Source organism: Prunus persica, chromosome G6 (assembly GCF_000346465.2).
Source record: "Prunus persica cultivar Lovell chromosome G6, Prunus_persica_NCBIv2, whole genome shotgun sequence".
In the NCBI taxonomy this organism is placed as follows: domain Eukaryota; kingdom Viridiplantae; phylum Streptophyta; class Magnoliopsida; order Rosales; family Rosaceae; genus Prunus; species Prunus persica.
The window spans coordinates 4,664,279-4,689,910 of NC_034014.1; the positions used below are offsets into that span (position 1 = coordinate 4,664,279).

Sequence of the window (25,632 nt, forward strand, 5' to 3'; positions counted from 1 at the left end):
CTCTACCAGCTAATAGCATTACTACTTGGCAGCAGTTACACACAAAATTCCTGAACAAATATTATCCAGCATCCAAGACATTGAATTACAAGAGGGAGATTTTGACATTCACACAGAAGCCCAATGAAGAGTTTCATGAAGCGTGGGAGAGATATACAGAGATGTACATAAAGTGTCCACATGTCAAAATTGATTCAGATACACAAATGAATATTTTCTTTGATGGGCTTAATCCTACATCTAAGAGCCATGTGAATGCATCAGCTGGAGGATCATTATCAAATAAATCTGCAAGAGAGGCATTTGAACTGTTTGATATGATGGCTACAGAATCTCAGCAATGGGCAGCAGAACATTCACAGAAAAGGGGCATTTTTGAGTTATCAGTAGGTTCTCCCAACATGTCTGCACAAATGGAAAAAATGGATAAGAAAATTGATGCAAAGTTTGATATGCTTCTACAACATATAGCAGGTTCTACACAGCAGCCACCTACATCAACAGTTTGCACTATATGCAGTATGGCTACACATGACATAATGGGCTGCCCACATAGAGACTCTTACCCAGAGCTTGTTGAACAACATGTCAATATGATGAACAGCTATCAAAGGCCTAGGAATGATGCATATGAAACTCATTACAATCCTGGATGGAGGGATCACCCTAATTTCAAATGGGGTGACAATCAGACTAATGCCAAACCATTCCAGCATGCACAAAAACCTTTTGTTCCCTCCAAACCATCTCTGGAAGATCAACTTGCTAAACTGGCAGCAACAACTCAATCATTCATCGAGGGCAACAATCAAAGATTTCAAAATGTTGAAGCATCAATTAAAAGTTTGGAGCAACAATTTGGACAGCTAGCTACACAGATTTCAGACAGAGAAAAGGGCAAATTTCCTAGTCAAACAATTCCTAATCCAAATGGACGTGAAGATTGCAAAGTTGTTCGGACTTTACGATGTGGAAAAAGCTATGACAATCGTGAAAATAGCATTGAAAAGGAGCAGCAAATAGTGGAAGATAATACAGAAAATTTTGCAGCAGCAGAACCTGCCAAACCTGCAGAAAAACATAATTCGGCAGATCTAGAAACTGTTCCAAAACAAGTTCCTGAGCGTGTTTATGAGGCCCCAATTCCATATCCAGAACGTTTGAAGCCTAAAGCAAAAGATCAGCAACTTAAGGACTTTATGCAGACATTATCCAAGGTTCAAATCAACATTCCCTTACTGGATGCAATCAAGAAAATTCCATCATATGCCAAATTTTTGAAGGAAGTTTGCAGCAGCAAAAAGAAGCTTTCAGATTTGGAAAAAGTTATTTTGACAGAACAGTGCAGTGCAGTTTTGCTACACAAACTACCACCTAAGAAAAAAGATCCAGGGAGTTTTAATATTTCTTGCACTATTGGAAATTCTAATTTTAAAAGTGCTTTAATTGATTTGGGTGCAAGTATTAATTTGATGCCTTTTTCTGTTTTTCAGCGATTGGGGCAAGGAGATTTAAAGCCTACATCAATTATACTTCAACTAGCTGACCGTTCAATCACTTATCCAAGAGGTGTTATTGAAGATCTAATTATTAAGGTTGATGATCTTTATCTACCGGCAGATTTTGTGGTTTTAGACATGGATGAAGACCTTCAAACACCTATTATTTTAGGGAGGCCGTTTATGGCAACAGCTAGGACCTTAATTGATGTGGAAGCTGGAACATTGACTTTACGGGTTCAAGACCAATCTGTGGTGTTTAATTTGTTTGAGGCAGCAAAACGTCCTGCTGAACAGCAAGATTGTATGCGTATTGACATGGTAGACAGTATGGTGCATGACAGATTTTGTGCTAATTCAAAAACAGATCAGTTGCTGCATGTTTTACAGGGGGAACTTGAGACAGATTCTGAAGATGAAGGTGTTCATGAGTACATACACGCATTGAACAGTCTGCCCACAGTGTTGCCAAAATTTAGGAATGTGTATGAGAGTTTAGGGGAGCCTAAACAGCCCCTTAAACCTTCCAGACAACAGCCGCCAAAATTGGAGCTGAAGCCTTTACCACAACATCTTAAATATGCATATTTAGGAGCTGCAGAGACGCTGCCAGTTATAATTGCAGCAGATTTAACACTGACAGAGGAGGATAAATTGCTTCGTGTATTGAGAAAATATCAAGATGCATTGGGATGGACAATTGCGGACATCAAGGGAATCAGCCCAGCACTATGTATGCACAGAATATTAATGGAAGACGACGTAAAGCCAACAGTTGATGCTCAACGCCGCCTTAACCCAATTATGAAAGAGGTGGTCAGAACAGAGGTTATGAAATTACTTGATGCAGGTATGATTTATCCTATTTCTGACAGTAAATGGGTTAGCCCGACTCAAGTTGTGCCTAAACGAACCGGTATTACAGTGGTGAAAAATGATAATAATGAGTTAGTTCCTACACGATTGACTACGGGTTGGAGAATGTGTGTAGATTACCGGAAGCTTAACGCAGGGACGAGAAAAGACCATTTTCCATTGCCTTTTATTGACCAGATGTTAGAAAGGTTGGCTGGTCGGGCTTTTTACTGTTTTCTTGATGGGTATTCTGGGTATAATCAGATTCCAATCGCACCAGAGGATCAAGAGAAGACTACTTTCACTTGTCCATTCGGTACTTATGCTTATCGGAGGATGCCATTCGGATTATGCAATGCACCTGCTACGTTTCAACGTTGTATGATGAGTATTTTTTCTGGCTTGGTCGAAAATATTGTGGAAGTTTTTATGGATGATTTTTCTGTTTTTGGGGATTCATATGATCAGTGCTTACAGAATTTATCATTAGTTCTTCAGAGATGTCAAGCGACGAATTTAGTGCTAAACTGGGAAAAGTGTCATTTCATGGTTGAACAAGGAATTGTCTTGGGTCATTCAATTTCTAGCAAAGGCATCGAGGTTGACAAGGCAAAGATTGAAGTTATTGCAAAGCTGCCACCTCCTACATCAGTAAAAGGTGTGATATCCTTCTTAGGACACGCAGGTTTTTATCGTCGGTTCATCAAGGATTTCTCCAAGATTAGTCGACCTTTGTGCACTTTATTGGCTAAGGATGCACCATTTAATTTTGATAAGGCCTGTTTAGAAGCATTCAACAAGTTGAAAGCCCTCCTAACTTCGGCACCCATCATTGCTGCACCAAATTGGGATTTACCATTTGAACTAATGTGTGATGCGTCAGATTATGCTGTCGGGGCAGTTTTAGGGCAGCGAAAAGATAAGCTTCCCCATGTCATCTATTATGCAAGTCGTACTCTCAATGATGCACAGCTTAACTATGCAACTACAGAGAAGGAATTGTTGGCAGTTGTGTTCGCACTAGAGAAATTTCGGTCTTATTTGGTTGGGGCTAAAATAATTGTCTATACAGATCATGCTGCACTTAAATACTTGTTGTCTAAGAAGGATGCAAAGCCTAGATTGATTCGTTGGGTTCTCTTACTTCAAGAATTTGACTTAGAGATTAAAGACAAGAAGGGCAGTGAGAATGTTGTGGCTGATCATTTATCTAGATTAATTATTCCAGCAGCTACAGAGGCAGATTCTCTACCATTGAGTGAAAGTTTCCCAGATGAACAGCTATTTGCTGTCAAAATTGACACACCTTGGTTTGCAGATATTGTCAATTATTTGGCTAAGGGTGTGGTGCATCCAGATTTTTCCTACCAGCAGAAAAAGAAGTTTTTATTTGATGTAAAGCACTATTTCTGGGATGAACCGTACTTATACAAGTATTGTGCAGACCAGATTATTCGCAGGTGTATTCCGGAGGTTGAACAGGAAAGTGTTTTAAAGTTTGCTCATCACTACGCTTGTGGAGGACATTTTGGGCAGAAAAGGACAGCAGAGAAAATCCTACAGAGTGGGTTATTTTGGCCAACACTTTTTAGAGATTCACAGAATTGGTGCAAGGCATGTGATAGGTGTCAAAGGGTCGGCAATCAATCCAGAAGGAATGAGATGCCCCAGCAAAGTATCCTAATTGTTGAACTATTTGATGTTTGGGGTATTGATTTCATGGGACCATTCCCATCTTCTAATGGGCACCAATATATTTTAGTGGCTGTGGAATATGTTTCAAAATGGGTCGAGGCCATTGCAGCACCAACTAATCAAGGATCAGTGGTCCTGAAGTTCCTCCAGGGGGTTATATTTCCACGTTTTGGAATACCGCGTGTTATTCTTAGTGATGGGGGGAAGCATTTTATTAATAAACCATTTGCTAACCTATTGGCAAAATATGGGATTCATCATCGCGTGGCTACACCATACCACCCACAGACATCTGGTCAAGTTGAAGTTTCAAACAGAGAAATAAAGCGTATTTTGGAGAAAACAGTGAGCTCTACACGCAAGGATTGGAGTTTCAAACTAAATGATGCTTTGTGGGCATACAGGACAGCTTATAAAACTCCTATTGGGATGTCACCATTCCGACTTGTTTATGGGAAAGCCTGTCATCTACCTATGGAGCTGGAGCATAAAGCTTACTGGGCCATTAAAGAGTTAAATTTTGCATATGACTCAGCTGGGGAAAAGCGGAAATTGCAGTTAAATGAGCTAGAGGAAATTCGTCAAGGTGCTTATGATAGTTCTCGCATCTACAAGGAAAGAACTAAGGCATTTCATGACAGTCAAATTTTACGGAAGGAATTTCAGCCAGGGCAAAAGGTTCTGTTATTTAGTTCAAGGCTCAAGTTGTTTCCAGGGAAATTAAAATCTCGCTGGACTGGACCCTACCTAGTGACTCAAGTTTTTCCTCATGGAGCAGTTCAAATCACTAATGAAGATAAAGGCAACACGTTCAAGGTGAATGGTCATAGGCTGAAACCCTACGTGGAGACACCCTTTGACATTGCAGCCGAGTCTTTGACTCTGAAGGAACCAGTGATTTGACCACCAGGCTTCTGCAAAGTCTAGCTACAGACTTAAAATAGCGCGCTTATTGGGAGGCAACCCAATTTTTCTAAACTCTTTACTTCTTTTATTTTCAAAACAAAAAAAAAAAAAAAAAAAAATTGTTGTTTTCTTTATCTAGTTGTTTCTTCTTTTATTTCTTTATTTATTTATTTATTTATTTTTTCTTTCTTCTTTCTATTCCTAACACATAATTGACTCAATGCAGGCCGTTTATGACTCAATGCAGGCCGTTTATGACTCAATGCAGGACACAACCATCAGCAGCATACATCAAAAAAACAGAAAATCCTACACTGGAATCTTGCACCCAGTAGCAGCTGGAATCTTGCACCCAGCAGCAGCTGGAATCATGCACCCAGCAGCAATCCTATGTTACCATCACCACATCTACACTATACTAGAAGTTACAGCAATTCACATGAGCTCGAGCTCACTCAAAGATTTAAGTTTGGGGGTAGCTGTTGCAAATCCAGCACATATATATCATTTTGAGCAGTTATCCATAACCACACAATTTGCAGGCATTCGAAATTCTACTCACCAGATGCACGGGTCCACCTTTGGCACCCCCATGTGATTCCATGCCCTTTGAGTTTGTGTGTTGACTGCCCTCTCATGGATCTGCATTTTTCCTACACAGTGCACATTAATGTAAGTATTTGCAGGGACAAAGAACTCACATCTATACATCAACCACAGCTCCCAAATCAGGACCACAACCAATTCTGGAATTAATCTTACCTTCAGATGGATATTGGGTCTTGACAACAATCCTTGCAAGATTATTGGTCAAGTGGTTCCTGGGTGACTCAGTGTTCTCAATATTGCTGAGAGTAAAGGTCTCTCCTCTCAGACCAGTTTTGAAGCCTTGAGAATTCTGTGGTTGTGGTTTTGCTCCTGTGAAACACACGAGTGACCAGCAGATTTTTGAAGTCACCAATCTCAACTTCAAGCTTGGCCACATAGGATTCCAATTCTTTGACAATTCAAGTGAGCATCCAATAGCTGGCATCCTTTCCAATTTGGGTTGGGAATCAAGCAGATGGTGTAATTTCAAAAAAAAAAAAAAAAAAAAAAAAAAAAAAATCAGTTCTGGGTTCGACAGTTTACCTACGAGATGCACAAATCTGGGGTCCTTACTGGTGGAGAATAGACTTTTGTTCAGCTTCAGCTTGTTTTCATCTTGGAACAAGTTAGCATCTGGTGACATGGATTGAGACAGATCTGAATTTGAGGAATCCAGGGACTCCAAAACCATCCAAAAATTCAGGTGCATCAGATAATTCAACCCCACTGGTTGTGTTTGCTGCAGATGTGGCCTCCTCACACAGATGAAAATGCTGGTGTAATTGGGTTGAAAGAGAGGAAAGGATCGTGAGTGTTGGAGAGAATGAAGAAGAGCGAAGGCGGAGATGGATGGTCTTGAGAAGAGAGAAATCAGAGATCTTTTCTGATTCTCTGGAACACAGCGAGAGGCTTTGGTTTATCCAAGCAATATTATTTTTCTTCTGCAAAATGGGAATGGACAGAAGAGAGCATTTCAGCTCTGGGCTCGGGCTAGGAGAAGGGAATCCAATATTTTTCAGATGACAGATGCAGCAGCTACAGCAGGTTATATTGTAGCTGTCGCTCATATTTGACGCAAGTGTGGACGTGGTTGAGTTGGTCAGCGCTTCTTCGCAACACGCCCTGGTCCTGCCTTCGAATCCCCTTGGTGTCTCATTTCTGGGTATTTTCTTTCCTATTTCTTTTCTATTATTGTTTTTCTCCTTTTCTTTCTTATTTTATTTTATTTTATTTTATTGTTCTTCTATTTTGCCTTCCTAATTTCTTTTCTTAGAGTATTTTCTTTATTTTTGATTTCCATTTTCTAAGTTTTAGTCGTTTTGTTTCTGCTCTTGTTTCTTTTGATTATTTCCCACACCTTGAGGACAATGTGTGATTTAAGTTAGGGGGTGGGAACGTAATTTTTTTTTTTATTTTTCATTTTTTGAGTCTTGTTTACAAATTTTCGTTTTTTTTCAGTCAATATCCATAGATTATTTTAAACGTTAGAACAAATGGACATGGTGAAAATCAATCCCACAGTAGAGTCTTTTCTATTTATTGTTGCTTAGACACTAATTCATGAATTATACTTTGAAATTTGCACATCACACCAACATGGTTTTTGGGGAGTGAGATTGGAATACTTATTTTTTTGTCCAAGTGTGTTTTAATTTCTGTTCAATATAAATAAAGTTAGTATGTGTTATAAAGTAATAATTGCCTCACCCGAAACTTTGCTAGTAACCGGGCCAGTCCTGCCTAATCAGCAGTGATTCTCGAGACAAAAGGTAGAGTTTTGGCATGAGGCAGGGTGGTTAGTTGGTTTCGTAGCCTTTTCAGCTTGAGTTAATAAGTCCTTAGGGGTGTTCTACACCTAGTGCCCTAAAACCCGAGTAGTTTGGGAGACATTGACCTAAAGCTCGCTACACGGTTGGATCGAAAGCTTAAGGGAACCAACATTGCACAACCACTACTGTTACTATAAAAACAAAAAAAAAAACAAAAAATAGAAAAAAGAAATGGAAATTAAAAAAAAAAAAAAAAAGTGTGGAGTGTGTGAAGTATGAATAAAAGGGATGAGAGTTAAGGGTTTTAGTCGAGTCTCCATAACCATAATGGTTCACTTTACACCGAAGGAAGTTTGTGAATTCTTTTCTAATTGAGTCTAAATAGCTTAGACTCTGTGGTGGGATTACTTGGATCTATTGAAAGGATGTTCTAGTTTTTAAAATTTTCTATGGATTGCAACTTGAAGATGGAAATTTTGTCCTGGTTAAGTGTTAGCCAGATGTCTAGTCTGTTAAGTTTTTTTATTTTTTGTTTGAGTCTTGTTTCGCTTGAGGACAAGCAAAAGCTAAGTTTGGGGGTATTTTGATGGACATATTTTATATTATATATTTAACCTCATTCTTAGTATATTTTGGTTAATATTTTGGAAGAATTTTGATACTTTGAATTATATTTTCAATATAGGACTTTCGACTCTCTCTGGAGCAAAACATAATCAAATTGAGGAATTTTGGAGTAATTCCAGTTGGAGGACGTTCTTGAGTCACTTAGCTTGATCGTATCAAAATTTCAGATTTTTCTTCCAAGCGGTTATTTTCTGGCAATAAAATAAAGGAGCAGTGCGCGGTGCTGGAATAGTGACGTGTTGGGCTTTTATTGCGTTTTTGGAGCCCAAGATGACCTCGGATGGGTTCGTGGCCTTCTAGAGAAGTGTTCAGAACATTTTTATCTTTAAAACAAGCTCTCTTGGGCCAGATTTGGAGGAGATTTGGGGCCAAAACGTGGCTGGGCAGATTTTAGGCAGATTCTCCTATTCCAATTTGGACTTTATTTCCTAGTATTATTTTATTTTAATTAGTTTCCTTGTGGGGATAGAAAAGTTGTACATTGGCAGCTAGGTTTTAAGGGGTATTTAAGCTCTTTCTCACAGGGAATTGAGGACTTCTGAATTACTTTTGAACTTTGTATTGTGGAGAGCAATTGCTAGGGTTTTGGGTTTTCACAACTTTCAGGTGTTTTCGTTCTTTTCTTCTTAATGATATTTTCTTGGATTTCAATTATGAGTATGCGTAACTAAATTTCTTTTGCTAGGGTGAAGCCTTGAACCTTAGCATGAATATGTGATTTTTATTTAATTGCTTATGATGAGTGCATGCGTATTTTGAATTGTTAATCACTGTTTTAAACTATCTAATTGTCTTAATGCCTGATCACCATTAGGATCTTTAGAAAAGTAATTGGATGCAATTTTGGTCGGAAGGTTCCCTGAAATTGATGCTAGCTTCTTGTGATTAATAATTGTAATTTCACTTAAGATGAACACCACGTCTTAAGGGTTGCATGGTTTTTCAAAGGGTTTTCACAAAACTTAATGAGTCTTTCATGTTCAGATTTGATCCGAACGTCCGGACGGGTTGCATGTTGGATATACGTTCTGTGTTGGAGGTTCCAAGTAGAATATACATTAGGAAAACCTAACCTTCAAAGTGGCATGTGCAAATCATAAGTAATTGGTAAAAGTTCATAGGATTGCTAGGTGATGGTGAAACCCTAGTGTTTTTATAAATTGATATTCAAAACTCTTTCTCTCAATCGTATTTGTTTTTGTTTAATATTTGTTTTTTAGAATCCACCAAATTTATAATCATCTTTCTTGACTTTTTATTTTAAGTAGTAATTGGAATTTGTTTTTACATAAATTGCTAATTAGTCCTTGAGGAAAACGACCTTGCATGAGCATCTATACTACAATAGCCTTGTATTCTTGCAAGTATTTTATGTGATTTTTAACACTGTTTGCACAAGTACTAAAAATCCTATCATCTAACTTTGCCTTCATCATAGATTGTGCATAGCAACCTTATGTAATCTTCTTCAGAAGCTTCATAAACAAGCCCTGGGTTTATAGCATTTACAGGACTGATATGTCCAGATCCATAAGCAAATGCACCAGTTGAAACGTTGTTGCTGGTACCATTCATGGGCCAAGCTACATGCAAAAACAAAAAAAGGTGAATATCATAATTTTAGAATCAAGATGTGGCTGTAACAGCTATTATGAGGACAGTACCGGTAGTCATAAGAGATGAAAAGCACCAATTGCCACAGGGTCGTCATCTATACCAGCCTCAACAGTTCCCATTGAAACTGAAATGATGTTAACACCATCAGCAATAGCATCATCAAAAGCAGCCAAGACATTGTAACCCAAGGACAGGCCCCAGACTTTATATGCTACGATTCTCACAGCAGGAACACCTCCTCCTGCAGTACCATTTGCTAGTCCATAAAAGTTTACATCCTTAACAGCATTCTCTGCTACCGTTGAGGCAGTGTGAGTTCCATGACCCAGTTCATCCCTTGCAGACTCTGCTGTGTAACGTCGAGCTCCAATTATCTTGCTGCAAAATAAACATTTCAGAATGTTGATATAATCTTTCTAAGTTTAGAGCTCAACAGTTATTACAACAATGCTGCATATATATTGCTGTCATGCAAGATGCATTTGTCTATTTATGATTTAGTACTAGAAAGAACAACAATAACTAAAAAGTGTTAAATTCAAAGAGATGGGCCAGCAGCCCATTACTAACAACACCGATATTGTCCCCAACTTAACCACCTACAAAACCCAATAGGTGTGAGGTTTTATCACAAAAAGCCTCGGTGATATTAGTAGTTGAACCATTCATTATATATTGTATTTTATTTAGTCAAGTTTCCGATGTGGGACTTATATTCTTTAACAAAAAGTACTAAGTTGGTTTCTATATTTCGGAATTAGTTACATGGATTTGGTTTTCTATATTGGACAACGTCGTGATCCAAAATGCAGGATGAGGGCCAAAAATATATATCAAGATAACAGTTTCGAAATAGAGTAGTTCAGTACACTCTCGGATGAAGAGTGCTTAAACACTTTGGTAGTTCTCCTGGATAGGATTGAATCCAAATAATGAATCAGAGCACATGGAGCCATCTTTTAATCATTCTCTCAAGAAAAAATATGGTAGTCTAGGTGATATTTATATAAGTTGCCTGAAGCACAATGATAGTATTAATTCCCTCTATTTCTGGTTAGTTTCATCATGGTTATTTTTGTGGGCGTTTTCACAACACTTTAGAATATCAGATCTCCAACTAAAGATGATTTGCATGATCCTGTAATATGATTAAATAAGTGAAAAAAAAAAATGGAGGGAACGTACTTGTTGCAGGTGAAATTTTTGCCACCGTCACAAACACCTTTCCAACTCTTAGGAGGAGGACCGAAACCATCGTCTTTAAAGCTCTCAGATTCAGGCCAAATTCCAGTGTCGATCACACCAACAATAATATCACTCTCAACAACAGAATTTCGACTGACTTTCTCGTTTAAACCCATAAACTCCCACGATCTTGTTGTTTGAAGTTGGAAGGTTCTGCTTGGAAAACAGAGACTACTTCCTTCATCTCTGCAATACACAGTTTATTATAAACATTATAAACTCTCAACCCAAACCATACTAATCCTTTTATTAATGGAATAAGAAAGTATCTCAGTGAGCTCACTTGCAAGTTTCTCTCTTTCCTGGTCAGTGAGTTTGGCAGCAAATCCATTGAAACTCCTTTTGTAACTTCTTACCAATAAATTTTCAGGAGAACTGAGATAGACAGAGAGCGCTTGTGACTAAAAGGCCCAAAATGTAAAATAAGCCTAAGGATCCAGATATGCTTACCTTCCCTGAACAATACTCTGTAGAATGTTAAGGTGGTGAGCCATAGGAGAGTACTCCCCATCAGGAAGAGACCCCAAGTACACAATATGGACCTGCATTGTAATTAGTAATATCATCAAGTAAAAAAGAAGACTGTTGTTTTGCTACACAAATAACTCTTACCTTTCTATCCTCATCAGTGGCCTTGCATAAAAAGCTCATGGTGAGTATGAAAATGGAGAAAGCATAATAAACCAGAAAAGCTCCATACTTAGCCATTGTTCAAATTGTTCAATGCTCAAAAATTTCATGGCTGAAGTGCACTTTATATACTCGGACTAATTTAATGCATCCAGATGTTCTCACTCCTAAAAGGCAGTTGTAATCAGATTGGGATTTGCATTAAATTCAGACACCAGATAATTTAAAGTTTGTTGCAAATGAAGGACATGCAGAGAGGGATTCAGTAGTGACAGTCAACCAGCAATTAATTATTATGTCAAAACCATTATCATGCAGAGAGTGCTCTAACAATACTTGGCTTTGCTTTGCAATTAGAAAGCATGGGAATTTCATGTATGGATATAGCAAGGTCAAACCCAGCTATCACCAAAACGGTAATGTTCAAGTACACAGTCTTCTTTTAAAGTTGCTGCAAAGTCCTGGATTTGGCTAATCTGGAATACAAGGGTCAACCATTATCATCTGCTCTAACACTTGCTTCTAACACTTGGCTTGGCTTTGCTACAGGATATTGACGTTTTTCGTAACAATTATATCCTTGTGACGAACCGCTAATTTAGAAAATTTTATTGTCAAAATATTTATTGGAATCGTATAATAAAATATGAGAAATATGAACATTAGTTTGATTTGGCATAGTACTATCTCACTTACACTATAGACACATATATTTGTGTGAAGTCATCTGGTAAAATAGTTATTGAAAATTGTATTAAAGAGAAAAAAAAAAAAAAAAAAAAAAAAAAAGGTGCACACTTTTTATTAATGAAAAACTCACTTATTTGAGGCTATTAAATTGAAAGCTGAATTTATATATAAAAGAGAAATGCATGAATACATGTTAAAATATTTTTTTTTAGTACAAAAGATTATGAGAGGGGATTTGCCCACATAGGTGAACGTTAAAGAGCTCAACCAACTGAGCTATACCTCACTGGCAAAATACTTCTTTTAAATCAAACGTACAGACAACATCATGGCTATTGTAACTCATTTGATATAAGAAAAAGACACTGATTTTTCAAGGCATCACCAAAACACCAAATTCACTCTAAATAAAGTATGTGGGATGTTATATCTCCAAGAATATCAATAACGAGAGGTCACTGTACTTATCTCCTTGCCTTGCCAACAAGCACAACTAACTTACATCAGCTCTGAGAATTGAGTACACATAGAAAACAACTTGCAAAAAGTATTCTACTTATGGTGATGATGCTGAGACTAATCATTAATGTCTCGAAAGTAATGTTACAATATCTTATAAGTTATAACTGCATGAATTTGACTACAATAGTCTTATATATATACTACATTGCAGTCTAGGAGAGAATCCAGTGCTTGACACCAAAGCAGATTTCCTATGCTTTTCACGCCCTCTCAGGTAACGATCACATCCTTGGACATCTTCCTGGGCAATCACTAGAGGTATCCAAATACAAGGACAGAAACTTGACTTAAACCAAGTTAAACTGAAAACTAATGCATGTGTATCTCAGGAAGTGATTCCAAAAAGTTTTCTTACATGTTAAATAGGACTTGGTCACCCAAGGGAGATGGCATGATCATGTATGGAGATAATTGGCTGCCATCATCAACTCCAGAACCAATTCAGGTTCAATATGAAACTCGGTCTGCTTCCCACTGTCAAAAGAGCAACATGACAAGTCAATAATAGGGAAAAGGAGAGTAGATGAAAACCACCTTCTGACCACGCTCTCAAATTTGGATTAGTTCCAACAAAAAACCTTGGTCAATTCAACTTTCCACCATTATCTTGGTAAGAAACCAGCAATTGAAATTGGCGCAAGAGACGATACGCAGAACATTCTAATTATACCGTCTCCAAGTCCAGCAGTAAACAATCAAAATCATTAAATCAAGCATGTAGACCTAACTTACCAAAAAAAGAAAGGAAAGGAAATACTGTTATAAAGCACTCAAAAAACTTCACTCAATATAACATGTCAGACTGAAAGATCCTAGAGTCTCTAGGAGCCTAACATGCAAACTCTAGCAACCTACTATGCAGATTATTTCAAGGGGCCACTGATCCCAGCATAATTCTTAATGTTAACCATTGATTAGGCGAATTTTTGTTTGAATGGGCGGTCTAGAAAGGCAGTTTGGATAGCACAATCTCCCCTAACTTATTCATTGTTCAATATAAATTTCAATTCAGAAACCCATCAATCTTCTAAGCAATAGCATGGATGCTGCAAAAATAATTATAAGCAGAATAGGGGGGAAAAGCAGAGGGAGAGAATCTAAACCTTGCATATTGAAGGTTCCAGTAAAAATACTTGCAGATCTTCTCAAGAATGGTGGTGCTGATCTCAGGGAACGTCACCTCGCCGTGTTCCGTTTCAGCAAAACTCCCTACCAAAAAAACCAAGCCATGTGATTTCAAACCCTAATCCCCTAATTGCTCCTCAGTTAAAACCAATTAGACAGAGAAAAGGCCTTACCTGGAGAAGTGAGCATGTTTCGGATGGTCTGAGAGACCATGGCGGCGTCTTTGTGGATCACGAACTCGAAGCCCTCGGCGCTGATTAGTTTCACAGTCTCTTCCTTCCTCATCTTGCAGTGGAAGTCGAGATTGATTAAGTTTCGAATTGAGTGGTAGAGGAGGGAAGAGATAGAATTATAAACACAGTGAGAAAGCCTGTTTAAGTGATTTTGCTTCTGCGTTGAGGTTGAAGAAGACGAATTTGTCTGATAATCTTATGGAGTTAGATTCTGGCAGCGGCAAGTTCCGTGGAAGCCTTCAGAACCAAGCGTAACAGCGATATTCAACAAGCATGCGTTTTCTAGTGCGAATACATGTTTTGTTATACAGTTTCACACATATACAAAAATAATTCATCAAAAATTTATGCACACATGTTACGTTTTAAAAAATTTCTAATTTTTTATTATCAAATTTCTTTTTTTTCTTTTTTTTTTTTAATAAGTCTTGACTTATAAACTTGTGATTTTAAATTTTTCCATAATACCTATTCTTTATAATTTAGAGACTATCATGTGTATTCAAAATTTCTATTAAAATTTTAAGATATTTGTAGGGGCGTGCATAGTGCGATTTGTTTGGTTTAAGTTTAAAATCACACACTGAACCAAAGAAATTGGGTTTACACTTTAAATTAATAGTTGAACAAACCGAATAAATGCGTTTGAATGAGGGAAATAAACTTAGAATTTTGACAAAACTCAGAATTTCTAAATTGACATGAACCAATTCCTCTGTTTAGATAATAATAATAAAATTTAGAAATTTAGAAATTCTACGTGGAAAAAAACATGGAATTTGGAGATCATAAATCTTAACTTTAAATTCTATCTAAAAGTCGTCATTTCTAAAATCCCAAGAGAGATTGAGTTTTTAAAAAAGATAACTTTACAAATAAAAGTTAAATTCTGTGTTTTAAATCCGTCACCCAAACAAAAATTTTTACAAATTGTAGAACATTAATTTCCGTCATTTTAAATTCCATCATTTAAGAAATTCTTTATACTTTTAAATTTCCTCTCCAAACGTATTGGTGATAAGTTTTAGTTTGGACTGTCTCTCTCTCATGCTAAATTAAATAAATATTATTTATTCTCGAACATATATCAAAGGAAACTTTATACCGCAAATTATATAATAGTTGTAAGAATTTCGTATCAAAAAGATGAAGATAGAGAATGACGTCAAACTGAAATAGTTTAGGGATATTAGTTTTTGGTACTAAATGTTTAATATCAATGTGTGTGATGAACACAATAATAAAATGTCAATTTAAAAAAAAAAAACTAACAAATTTAAGTGGTTTTCAAATAAATCAAAACTAACTAACTCAAATACATTGTGGTTTGGTTTGGTATAAAATTATAATTTTAGTGTAAAAATCAAACAAATCGCTCAACTTAGTTTGGCTTAATCGGTTCGACCAGTTTTTTTCTCAACCATACTACTTGCAAGGCCACGAGGCCATAGTGAGTGTTCATAAGCATAACACACAGGTTTTGGTGGTGAGCAATTCTTCTATGTGGCCAAAATACAGGGGGAATTCAGTCTTTGTGAGGGTGGTCACACTTCCACGTGATTTGCACTACCATATATAAGAATTTATCTATTGAGATTAGAGCAATAGGGCAAAATGTAATTCTTATTTTTAGACAAGCAATATTGAAGGAGAGAGAATCGAATCTAGAACCTCAAATGCAAGGATATATATTTTTAACCACTTAAACTACAAATCCCTTACTAAATGCAATTCATCTTAAAATATTACTTTTCATTAACAGCGACTCGACTGAGTTTTGTTTAGGATTTGTCTGCTATCTTTACCTTTTGTTTGAGTTTTTGTGGGCTTTAGGCTTGTTGTGGGCATTATGTCTTTTATTTGGACTTCTAGTCTTTTTGCTTTGATGTTGCGCTCCGTTTCTTGAGTCTCACTTTTATACTGTATTTTGCACCCTTTTATGAGTTTCTAATGAACTCTAGTTCCGACCAAAAGAAAGAGAGAAAAGGTTATAGAATCTTTGTGCCAATTTTGCACCTCTAAAGTCAACGTGACGATTTGGCGGCAATATTCAGAAATTGATCATTGGACACTACGGTTAATTATTACATTTTGACTTCACATGATAGTTTTTGATTACTCACACATCCAATGATGAAAGCCAATTATATTAACAAAATATTCAAATGGTTAATGATGCTTTTCATTACTTTATACACACTAAAATTCTAAGGGCTCGTTTGGTACACAGGACTGTCTTGACATGGACTATACTTAGGGACTGGCTTGGCTTGGTCTAAGTTGGATAACACTTATCCTGCGTTTGGTGTATGCTTGGACTATTAAATAATATAAACGTACATACATATATATATATAAGTGTATATAGGTGTATATATGTATATTATAATATACATGGGTATAATACATATACATATATTTATATATATGTATGTATATTATAATATATAATATATATATGGGTATGTTATAATAATAATAATATACATGTATATATGTGTATATATGTATATTATATATGTATGTATATATACATATATATTATATATATTATAAAATACATATGTATATATAATATATGTATAATATATGTATATATATTATATATTATAATATACATATATATATACGTATATACATGTATATAATATATGTGTATATATGTGTATATAGGTGTATCTATATATTATAATATATACATGGGTATAATACATATACATATACATACGTATATTATAATAGATAATATATATATGGGTATGTTATAATAATAATATACATGTATATACGTGTATATATGTATATTATAATATATATACATATAGTATAAATATATAATGTATATGTCTATATACGTGTGTATATGTATATTATAATACATACATGGGTATAATATATACACATATATGTATATATACTTATATATATATGTATTATAATAATATATATTACATATATACATGTATGCTATTATTATAATATTAATATGCATATGTATATGGGTATATTATAATAATAATATACGTGTATATATCTATATGTATTTATATATTATATATGTATATATGTGTTTATATATATACATGTATATACGTGTATATATGTACCTTAATATATAATATAATATATGTTACATATATACATGTATACATGTATGCTATTATTATAATATTAATATGTATGTGTATATGAGTATATTATAATAATAATATACGTGTATATATCTATATGTATTTATATATATTATATGTGTATATATATATAGACTTGTATATGTGTATATACATGTATATATGTACATTATAGTATATGTGTATGTAATAATAATAATAGTAATATATGTTATTAGTATTACAATATAATATATGCATCTCATACATTGGTAAACATAGGACTAGCTAATCCTTCCTTTCTACATAGGATTAGTAGTCCTCTCTTAAGGAGGTGTTTTTGGTGGGCCCGGTATTAGCAATCCCATCTAAAACTAGAATTAAATGAAACAAACATGGTACTAAATTTAGTCCAAACCAGTCCAAGCCAACCCTGTATACCAAACGACCCCTAAGATATATATATTGTGCCCCAAAAAAGTCTAAATCATATATAACTACCCGTCACACAAAAGTTTCACCCCACGTAAAGAATAAGGTTAAAGTAATTTAAATTCACCACATGAAAAATGCGAAGCTAAATTCTTCAAGATCAATGCTGAAAGGTTAATGGCTCACGCTTCATGAATGTCATCAACATTTGTAAAAACAATTGTATTTGTCAATGAATATAGATTGCTAATATCATTTGTTTGCTTTTATAATCAAACCAAACTTAGTAAGCGCTTTGATTCGGTCATTTCTCTTCATAAACAATTAAGTAAATATTATATATTTGCTTACATTACCTTCAATTGTGAAATCTTACCATTGAAGATGGAAAATTTTTGAGAGAGAAATTACGTTAAATTGGAATGGTTTAGAGACCTTCGTTTCTTTTTTTTTCTTTTTTTTTTATAAATCTTTTTGTAAAATGCGAATCAAATCACTTGAATACCTTTGTTTGATCGGTTGAGATAATTTATTAATATGTGTTTAGCCAACCTCTAATTTCAACAATTTATTAATATGTGTACAAAAAATTATCAACGTTTGATGTAGGTGGGCTCTAAAATAAAATTTAGGCACAATCAACAATTAATCGGCCGTTCAATTTTGCGCTGGCGACTGTCCAAACAGGAAACAAATCTTAATTAATTAATTAATTAAAAAATTAATTTACGGCGTGGGAAAACACTAATTGAAAATTAAAAACATCCCTCTGGCACCAACCGCCAGGCCAGGCTGCCCCTGTCAGAGGCATGATTCTCACTGTCGTACTCTCACATTGACGAATGACAAAGTCCCAGTTGTCCTACAAAACGACACCGTCTTCCACCCCAGAAAGGAATCTATTTATTTGCCGTTTCAACGTTCAAAAGCCTCCCCTTGGCCCCCTCTCTCTCTCTCTCTCCTCTCTCTCTCTCCACCCACCTCATAGTTGTTTCCGTTCTCTCATTTCCTTGCTCTTTGAAAAGCCCACGCCACACCACAACCCTCTGCTGTGCTCTCTCCGCTCCAATTCGTGCAGTGACTTTGATTGAACACTTGGATCGCATTCTCCCCTCGATCGATTCGCCTTAGGGTAAGTCATGCGATGAGTCTCAGAATTCAGATCTAGATATATATGTATATATACATATGTATAATTGTGTGTGTGTGGTTTTGATATGGTGTGTTTGGATTTGAATTGGTTGCAGGTCAAAGAGATCGGAGAGGAGAGGCTGTATGGCGAGTAGAGTAGACCACGAGTACGACTATCTGTTCAAGATCGTATTGATCGGTGACTCTGGTGTGGGCAAATCTAACATTCTCTCTAGGTTTACCAGAAATGAGTTCTGCTTGGAATCTAAGTCAACTATCGGCGTCGAGTTCGCTACCAGAACTCTCCAGGCAAGTCGCCTTCTCATTTGATCTTGTTTCTAAGTCTTGCTTAGTCTGTTTGTGTGTAAATCTGTGTGAAAGTTGATAAATGTTTCACTTGCTTAATTTTATTGGCGTTGAATGTGATATTTGTTTGTGATGTTTCCTAGGTGGTTTAAGGTTTGGGGTTTTAGGAGTTTGAATTCATTTGGTTGAAGTTGTTTGGATGCTTAAGAGCATGTGATGATTATTTGGATTTTGTTTATGGATTTACTTTGTTTGATTGAAGATCATCAAATTTGTTATTAATAGCTTGGTGGATGGAGCTTGGGTTTGTTTCTTTTAGTACTTTGGTTTTTAGAAGATCAGAATTGGTTGTTCTGGATGGGGTACTCAATGGCCAAATAAGCTTGATGAACTGTTGGGGAAAACATCCAGCAGTTGCCTGTTGATGATATTTAAGTTTGATAATCAAACCAAACTTGCATAGTTTCATGGAGGTATATGCAAGAACATGTGTATCAGTTTTCTTCATCCTTCCTATTTGGAACATAATAAGAGAGTACAAACTGATCACAATTGGAAACTAAATAACAGCCCAATGAGGTTGGGGTTTGTTTAAATCTAGTCTTGAGTTTGTTTGGTGGGTCAGGATACTATGGGTCAGTTAGTTTTGTGTTGTGCATAGGCCTGTTGATTGAACGCTTTGTATACAGACCGATGAGGACACTTTTTTCTAGAACATATACAGCTAATACGGTTGAATGTAAAGTTTCTCTTGTAATATGAATGGCGTAATACGGGTTCCAGAGAATATTCATGAGTTTGAAACATACAATTGTCTTTGTAGTGTACCATTCAGTATGTGTTGATTACTAGAAAAGAACCATAAATACAATGTATAGATGACACAAGTGGGTTTGTGAATTATGGCTTGCAATTTGATCTGAGCTAAAACTCCTTGTCTGGGATTACAGGTTGAAGGAAAGACTGTGAAGGCACAGATCTGGGATACAGCAGGTCAGGAGCGATACCGTGCTATCACCAGTGCTTACTATAGAGGGGCAGTGGGTGCTCTCCTTGTCTATGACATAACTAAGCGGCCAACTTTTGAAAATGTCCAAAGGTGGCTCCGTGAATTGAGGGACCATGCAGATTCGAACATTGTTATCATGATGACAGGAAACAAGTCTGACTTGAACCATCTTAGATCTGTTTCAGAGGATGATGGTCAGACCTTGGCTGAGAGGGAAGGTCTCTCATTTCTCGAGACATCAGCATTGGAAGCAACCAATGTTGAGAAGGCATTTCAAACTATTCTTACTGAGATCTACCATATTGTAAGCAAAAAAGCACTGGCAGCTCAGGAAGCAGTCTCGACTACCCTGCCTGGTCAAGGAACCACTATCAATGTTAGTGATGCTTCTGGGAACAATAACAAGAGAGGTTGCTGCTCTACATAAAAGATGACACCTAGGAGAGGAGACGAAATATTTTCTGGATGCCAGACCTTTTTATTTTTCTTTTCTTTAGTTTTTTCTTCTTCTCTTTTTTGGGTGACAGGGAGGCATGTAGAATACAATTTTACTTCGTTGAGTTGTGATTAAAAAAAAAGGCTTGTGAAAATTAAATTGATAGTAGTATTGGTACATTTTGGGGGTCTGCTTTTACTTATGATTCACCATTTGTTATATGTTGCTTTTTATAAAGTGTTAACTACCGAAATTTGGAATGTTAGGTAGAACTTGGCATCTCAAATTAAAGAATCAATGGAACAGATTCAGAGTTTTATTCAGGGTTTCGTTTCTGAGCCACTTCTAAAATTGTAATAAAGGCTTAATACCTTTTTATTATATCCTAAATTCACTTCTTCTTTTACCTTCTCCCCTGTAATCGATTTGCTTGCAAAGTCTCTGTGGTGGTGGCATTTGCACCGTGCTTTTTTTTTTTCTTCTTGTTCTGGGTTGCAGAGTTCATAAACAGTTTGTGCTCAACTCAATCTGAAGTTCAGTTAACCAAACGTTGAATGTAGTGGTTGCCTGGTGTGTTTGCCAGTTCCTCACTAACTGAGTGGCTTGAAGTTTACGTGCTCAAAACCTGTTCAATTCGTGAGGATGGTAGACAGAGGCATCACACTTTCCATATCTCGAGTTCTCTTAAAAGGTTAAGAGGAAAAGGTAAGAATTTAATAAGATCCAACAAAAGTGTACGTTTTTCACCCAAAAAACAAACAGAGGATAGGCTGAATCTGAAGTCTACTATTCAATCTGTATAGTTACATGATGTATTCTGTAAGTTTTTTCACAGTAATCCCTAATTTTGCCAATTATCTGACTAGAGCTCACTGCCGGCTCTGCCTTTACATGGCAAGACAAAACCGTTTTTCCAACTGTCAGTTCCCAAACATGTAGGTCTTGAATATCCTCAACCCCTTTGATGCACTTGAGGCCTTTTTCTAGATTGGTGATATCAATCTCACTTGGTGTTCTCTCCATCAGTATGCCATATATATTTCTAAGCATCGATATAGTTGTGCTAACAGCAAAAACAGAAAATATGAGTGTGCATATCAGATCAACTACTAACCAATCTGGCTTTGCCCATATGATGCCTCCAGCAATCATCACCCCAACAGACTGAATCATATCAGCGATGACATGCAAGTAAGCTCCTTGGAGGTTTATGTTTAAAATTTTAGTATTTTCTGAAGAACTTGATACCAGACTAGTTTTATCGTCTTCAATTATTGCATATTCTTCCTCCCTGTTGTGATGATGATCGTGATGATGATCGTGATTATGCTCCTGATTATGATCGTGATGATGATCATGACCTAAGCCTCCACAGGCATGATGAGTGTGATCATGACCGAGCCACATGACCATGATTAAGTTGACAAGAAATCCAAATGCTGCAACTTCAAACATGAGGAATCCATTCACCTTTTCATTTTTGTGAAGGATTCTGTCAACTGCTTCAAATATCAAGATCCCAGAGACCAGCCATATTAGCTGCACAGACAGAAGGGCACTCAAAACCTCAAGACGGTGATATCCGAAAGACTGGTATGATGTTGCCTCCCAACCTGAAGCCATTACTGTGAAAAGAGCAATGGAGAATCCAGCAACATCAGTGAGCAAGTGGGCTGCATCCGTGAGTACTGCAAGGCTATTGGCTTTGACACCACCAATAATTTCCACCACCATAAACAAGACAGAGGCAATAATGAGTCCACAAAGTTTTTTTGCTGACTTAGACCGTTCTCTTGAATCCAAACTACAATGTTCTTTTTTGAAGAAAACACAAACAGAAGAGCAAGGTAACTGGGGTGGCACAGGAAGAGCATCACTTCCTTCAGATACTATTGGGATCTCAATTTCCTGAGACTCTGTTCTAGTAAAGGGTACCTCCTCATGGTCCATCTGCTTCAGCAAAGTCATGGTTAACACTTAATTTCTTAAACGAAGAGGGGAAAATATGATAAAGAGATTCATTAATATGATTAATTGATTACGCTCATTCAAAGACAAATAAGCCATACTTGAGTGTTATGGAATGAAGTTTCCACTGGTTTACTTCAGTAAGAGAAAATCAGAACATACCATGGCAAATACTCCCAGATCTCTTAGGAAATTAAATGTCAACTTTTAACTGTTTTGGCATTACAGAACAGGCTGAGATCAAGGGCTTGAATTCAGCTGTGAATATAAGCATCAGTTGATGAACTTCTAACTAGTTTGGGACTTCAAAATATATAGTTAACCATATCACTTTTTGCCCCCGATTTTTTTCCCTGGTGTTTAATTAGAGTACACAAAATCATCAAGTTTCAACCACAAAAGTACAAATATGAATTTATGGGATAGAGCAAGAAAAACAAAATTACAATTCATCTTTCAAACTCTCAATTCATTTGAAAAACCAAGAATTTCCGAACTCAAGATTCAGAAAAGTAGTTAGTTTCAAATCCTAGTCCATCAGAGCTGATAAGCAACAAAATCCATTCACACATCAGAAAAACAGCATCAAGTTCAGCAAAATGAAGCTGCAGAAAGGCAGGTTACCATGTAGCAAAACTGAGCAGCTGTGCAAGCTAGCTAACATACAGCAAGCTAGCACACAGCAAAGTGAGCTGGCACCAAGCTGCTCAGAGCTAAGTCATATGCTAGCTCCAATCCAGCTCAAAGACCACATCAGCTAATCACTGCAACTAATGCAACAGGTTAAATTAAGCTTCAGTTAGTTTCTGTTGGATTAATTACCGGTAGGGATTTCTTCTACTTAGATGGAAATTTCTAATGGTTCGGTTAGCTTGGTTTCATTGTGTGTGTGACTGGAATCCATTTGATTATTGAATGGATAATTCTAATCCTTCCTTCTTCTTTTTTGTAGCAATCTTGGAATTACATCAAGAACCACCTCCAGCATCTCTCCAACCCTTCATTTCTTGTTCTACCTTCTGTCCGAATGCTGCTAGTACATCCAATAACAGCAAACTAATTGCTTCAACTACCAAAGCACATTTGACCTTGGTTATTCTCAGTCATTTGTCAAAAGCACAGACCAAAAACCACTGCTTCATCGCAATCGACCTGTCTTCGCAATATGTACAATGCCCTCTTGAGCATATACTAAAGCAAAGATGATAACATAAAGATAGCACTTCAAAATTCCAAAACCAAAACTCTGCTTCTGTACAACCAGAAGAATATCACTATATCAGCTGGTTCTATCAACTCACTATGTTAGACCCAGAAAATGGGTTGCATGATTTTCTACAATCTCATGCTTCTATGTGCCTCACTAAGAATCCAAAAACTCAAAATCAGGGGTGCTTGATGATCATAAAGAATCAATTTTAACGCCCTGCTCAATCCCAAGCATTCAACTTTGCAACACATCTAATTAACCTAAGAGACCCAAAACTTCAAATTGCGTGAACTACCATTATGCTTTATTTGATACAATCATATAATCAAAATCCACATGAAAATCCAAATACCCACTTCAAAAAAAATCAAAGAATCCAAAAAGTTAAACAAAGATATACAGAATTTTTTTTAAAGTGATCAATTGGAGGTACCTGAGAATCAGAGAAGAGCGAAGAACAGCTTTGACGGGTCTCTTTGGGGTCTCACAGGTTTAAAAAGGGTCAATGGAATTTATAGGGAAAGATTGAAATGAATTAATTTGGTTGTTACGTACATGGAAAGTTGGAAAATCACTCATAATGTGTGTGCTCAGTCGTCAAGAAGTAAAAAAATGCGTGCTCAATGCTCAATCCTCAATTCTCGGGGACTACGATCCTTTCAGGTTTAACGTTAAAGACATCGGAATCAGGACGAAAACAATGGGGTTGAAGGGTCGGCCTGCAGTGGTAAATCAAATTTGAGAAATCCCAAACTCCCCAAAATTAATTGGGGAAAAAGTTTAGAGATTTCCCAAACTTGGGAAGTAGTTGAATTTGGGTTTTAAATGATTTTCACTCAATTTTGATTCGATTCGTTCGAGCAAGAGTTTGAAGAATTCTGTGCTCGCATCAAAAAATATTGGCGAAGAAGTTGGAACCCTTTATTAATTGTCTTTGCCTTCTTTTTCAGGCCAAAAGTTTTGTAATTTGGCATTAATTTTTTAGTTTTAATTTTTTAGTTTTAATTTTAAGGTGTTATTATGGAGGTTCGAATTTGAAATCATTAATTTGTAACTCAAGACTATTTGTCATCCAACTAGACCCCGTTGACAATTAGTTGTCAATCTAAATGATCTTTTTTTTTTCTTCTTACTTTTATTGTTTTAACAAAATGATATTTTAATTATTCAAATGTAAATAAAGGAGATTAAACTCAAGTGCAAAACATAAGGCATATTAGAGCAACTTCATTCATTTGCCTTTAGCCATGACAAGGGGGGAATTAGGGCAGCCACTATTTACGTGAATAGTGGTTGTCCTTACAAATAGTATTTTGTGTTTCCACCCATTGCTATGACTAAGGGCAATTACTATTCCTGTTTTTATTTTTTCACAACTTTTTTTTACTTAAATAATTAATTTGGATAATATTTTCGAATAAGATTTTTGGGTTCCTACGTGTCAATACTATTCATATCGGATAAGATTTTATTTTATTAGTTGTATTGGTTGGTATTTATAGAAAAAAAAAAGTATGAGGATTTGGTGTTAAAGGTGAAGAGTATTGGTTGGTATTTATAGACACGGGCGGACCCATAATTTTTTTAGCGGATGTGCAATATTGACTAAGTATGAAAAATGGTTTTTCGGAATAATCATTTTTCTCAAGATAATTTTTGGTGGCTTTTATTCCTTGCACATCAAATAAGAAAACTTGATTTTATGGAATTTTAATATGAAGTATATATTGACTTAATGAGCCATCATTTTTAGCCTAAATCGTATTTTGCACTAAAACCGATTTTTCATATTTTGATTTGGTGGGAATTTGATTTTCTAGTATTTTTATTTGAATCCAAATGGGGGGTACTTCCGTATTTACATTGTAAACTTAAGTAAATGTAGTAATATAAAAATAAATGAAAGTAAAAGGACAAAGAGATTTACTTAAATGTTGAAAATGGAAATAAGGTATAGAGAAAAAAAAAATCAGTAATTTTTTATAAAGTTTTTACGCTTTTTTTTCTATTTTTTTATTGCAGAAAAATT

At 36.0% G+C, this 25,632-nt stretch overlaps 5 protein-coding genes across 8 annotated transcripts; 1 reads left to right on the forward strand and 4 right to left on the reverse strand.

Annotated features, from left to right (window-relative positions):
• LOC109949909 lies at nt 1-6,770 on the reverse strand. 3 transcript variants are annotated; one of them, XR_002272232.1, is made up of 4 exons: nt 6,087-6,770; nt 5,718-5,989; nt 5,518-5,608; nt 1-405 (listed from the first exon to the last, which is right to left on the reverse strand). XR_002272232.1 is itself a non-coding variant. In XM_020566812.1 (4 exons), coding segments are annotated over exons 1-4 (414 nt in total). In that variant the 5' UTR covers nt 6,253-6,770; the 3' UTR covers nt 1-404. The 3 variants fall into 3 exon arrangements, 2 of the variants coding, with proteins under 2 accessions (XP_020422401.1, XP_020422400.1); XM_020566812.1 differs by having other exon boundaries at nt 5,718-5,873; XM_020566811.1 differs by having other exon boundaries at nt 5,718-5,981.
• On the reverse strand, nt 9,369-11,680 carry LOC18773719 (subtilisin-like protease SBT4.9). The gene is given in 6 exon segments (XM_020566810.1): nt 9,369-9,522; nt 9,604-9,934; nt 10,742-10,967; nt 10,970-10,987; nt 11,085-11,176; nt 11,252-11,680. Coding segments are annotated over 5 exon segments (777 nt in total). The 5' UTR covers nt 11,368-11,680; the 3' UTR covers nt 9,369-9,522; nt 9,604-9,609.
• LOC18774027 (elongin-C) lies at nt 12,519-14,371 on the reverse strand. The gene is made up of 4 exons (XM_007206124.2): nt 13,942-14,371; nt 13,747-13,852; nt 12,999-13,117; nt 12,519-12,895 (listed from the first exon to the last, which is right to left on the reverse strand). The coding sequence occupies exons 1-3, from the start codon at nt 14,051-14,053 to the stop codon at nt 13,039-13,041; spliced, it is 297 nt and encodes a 98-aa protein (XP_007206186.1). The 5' UTR covers nt 14,054-14,371; the 3' UTR covers nt 12,519-12,895; nt 12,999-13,038.
• Nucleotides 18,456-20,806, forward strand: LOC18773103 (ras-related protein Rab2BV). Its single transcript, XM_007205822.2, has 3 exons — nt 18,456-18,675; nt 18,791-18,983; nt 19,931-20,806. Exons 2-3 carry the CDS (start codon nt 18,819-18,821, stop codon nt 20,414-20,416), a joined length of 651 nt encoding a protein of 216 aa, XP_007205884.1. The 5' UTR covers nt 18,456-18,675; nt 18,791-18,818; the 3' UTR covers nt 20,417-20,806.
• On the reverse strand, nt 21,110-24,552 carry LOC18772826 (metal tolerance protein B). Of its 2 annotated transcripts, XM_020565929.1 has the most exons (3): nt 24,037-24,552; nt 22,556-22,651; nt 21,110-22,375 (listed from the first exon to the last, which is right to left on the reverse strand). In XM_020565929.1, the coding sequence occupies exons 2-3, from the start codon at nt 22,556-22,558 to the stop codon at nt 21,212-21,214; spliced, it is 1,167 nt and encodes a 388-aa protein (XP_020421518.1). In that variant the 5' UTR covers nt 22,559-22,651; nt 24,037-24,552; the 3' UTR covers nt 21,110-21,211. The 2 variants fall into 2 exon arrangements, with proteins under 2 accessions (XP_020421518.1, XP_007205328.1); XM_007205266.2 differs by lacking the exon at nt 22,556-22,651 and having other exon boundaries at nt 24,037-24,551.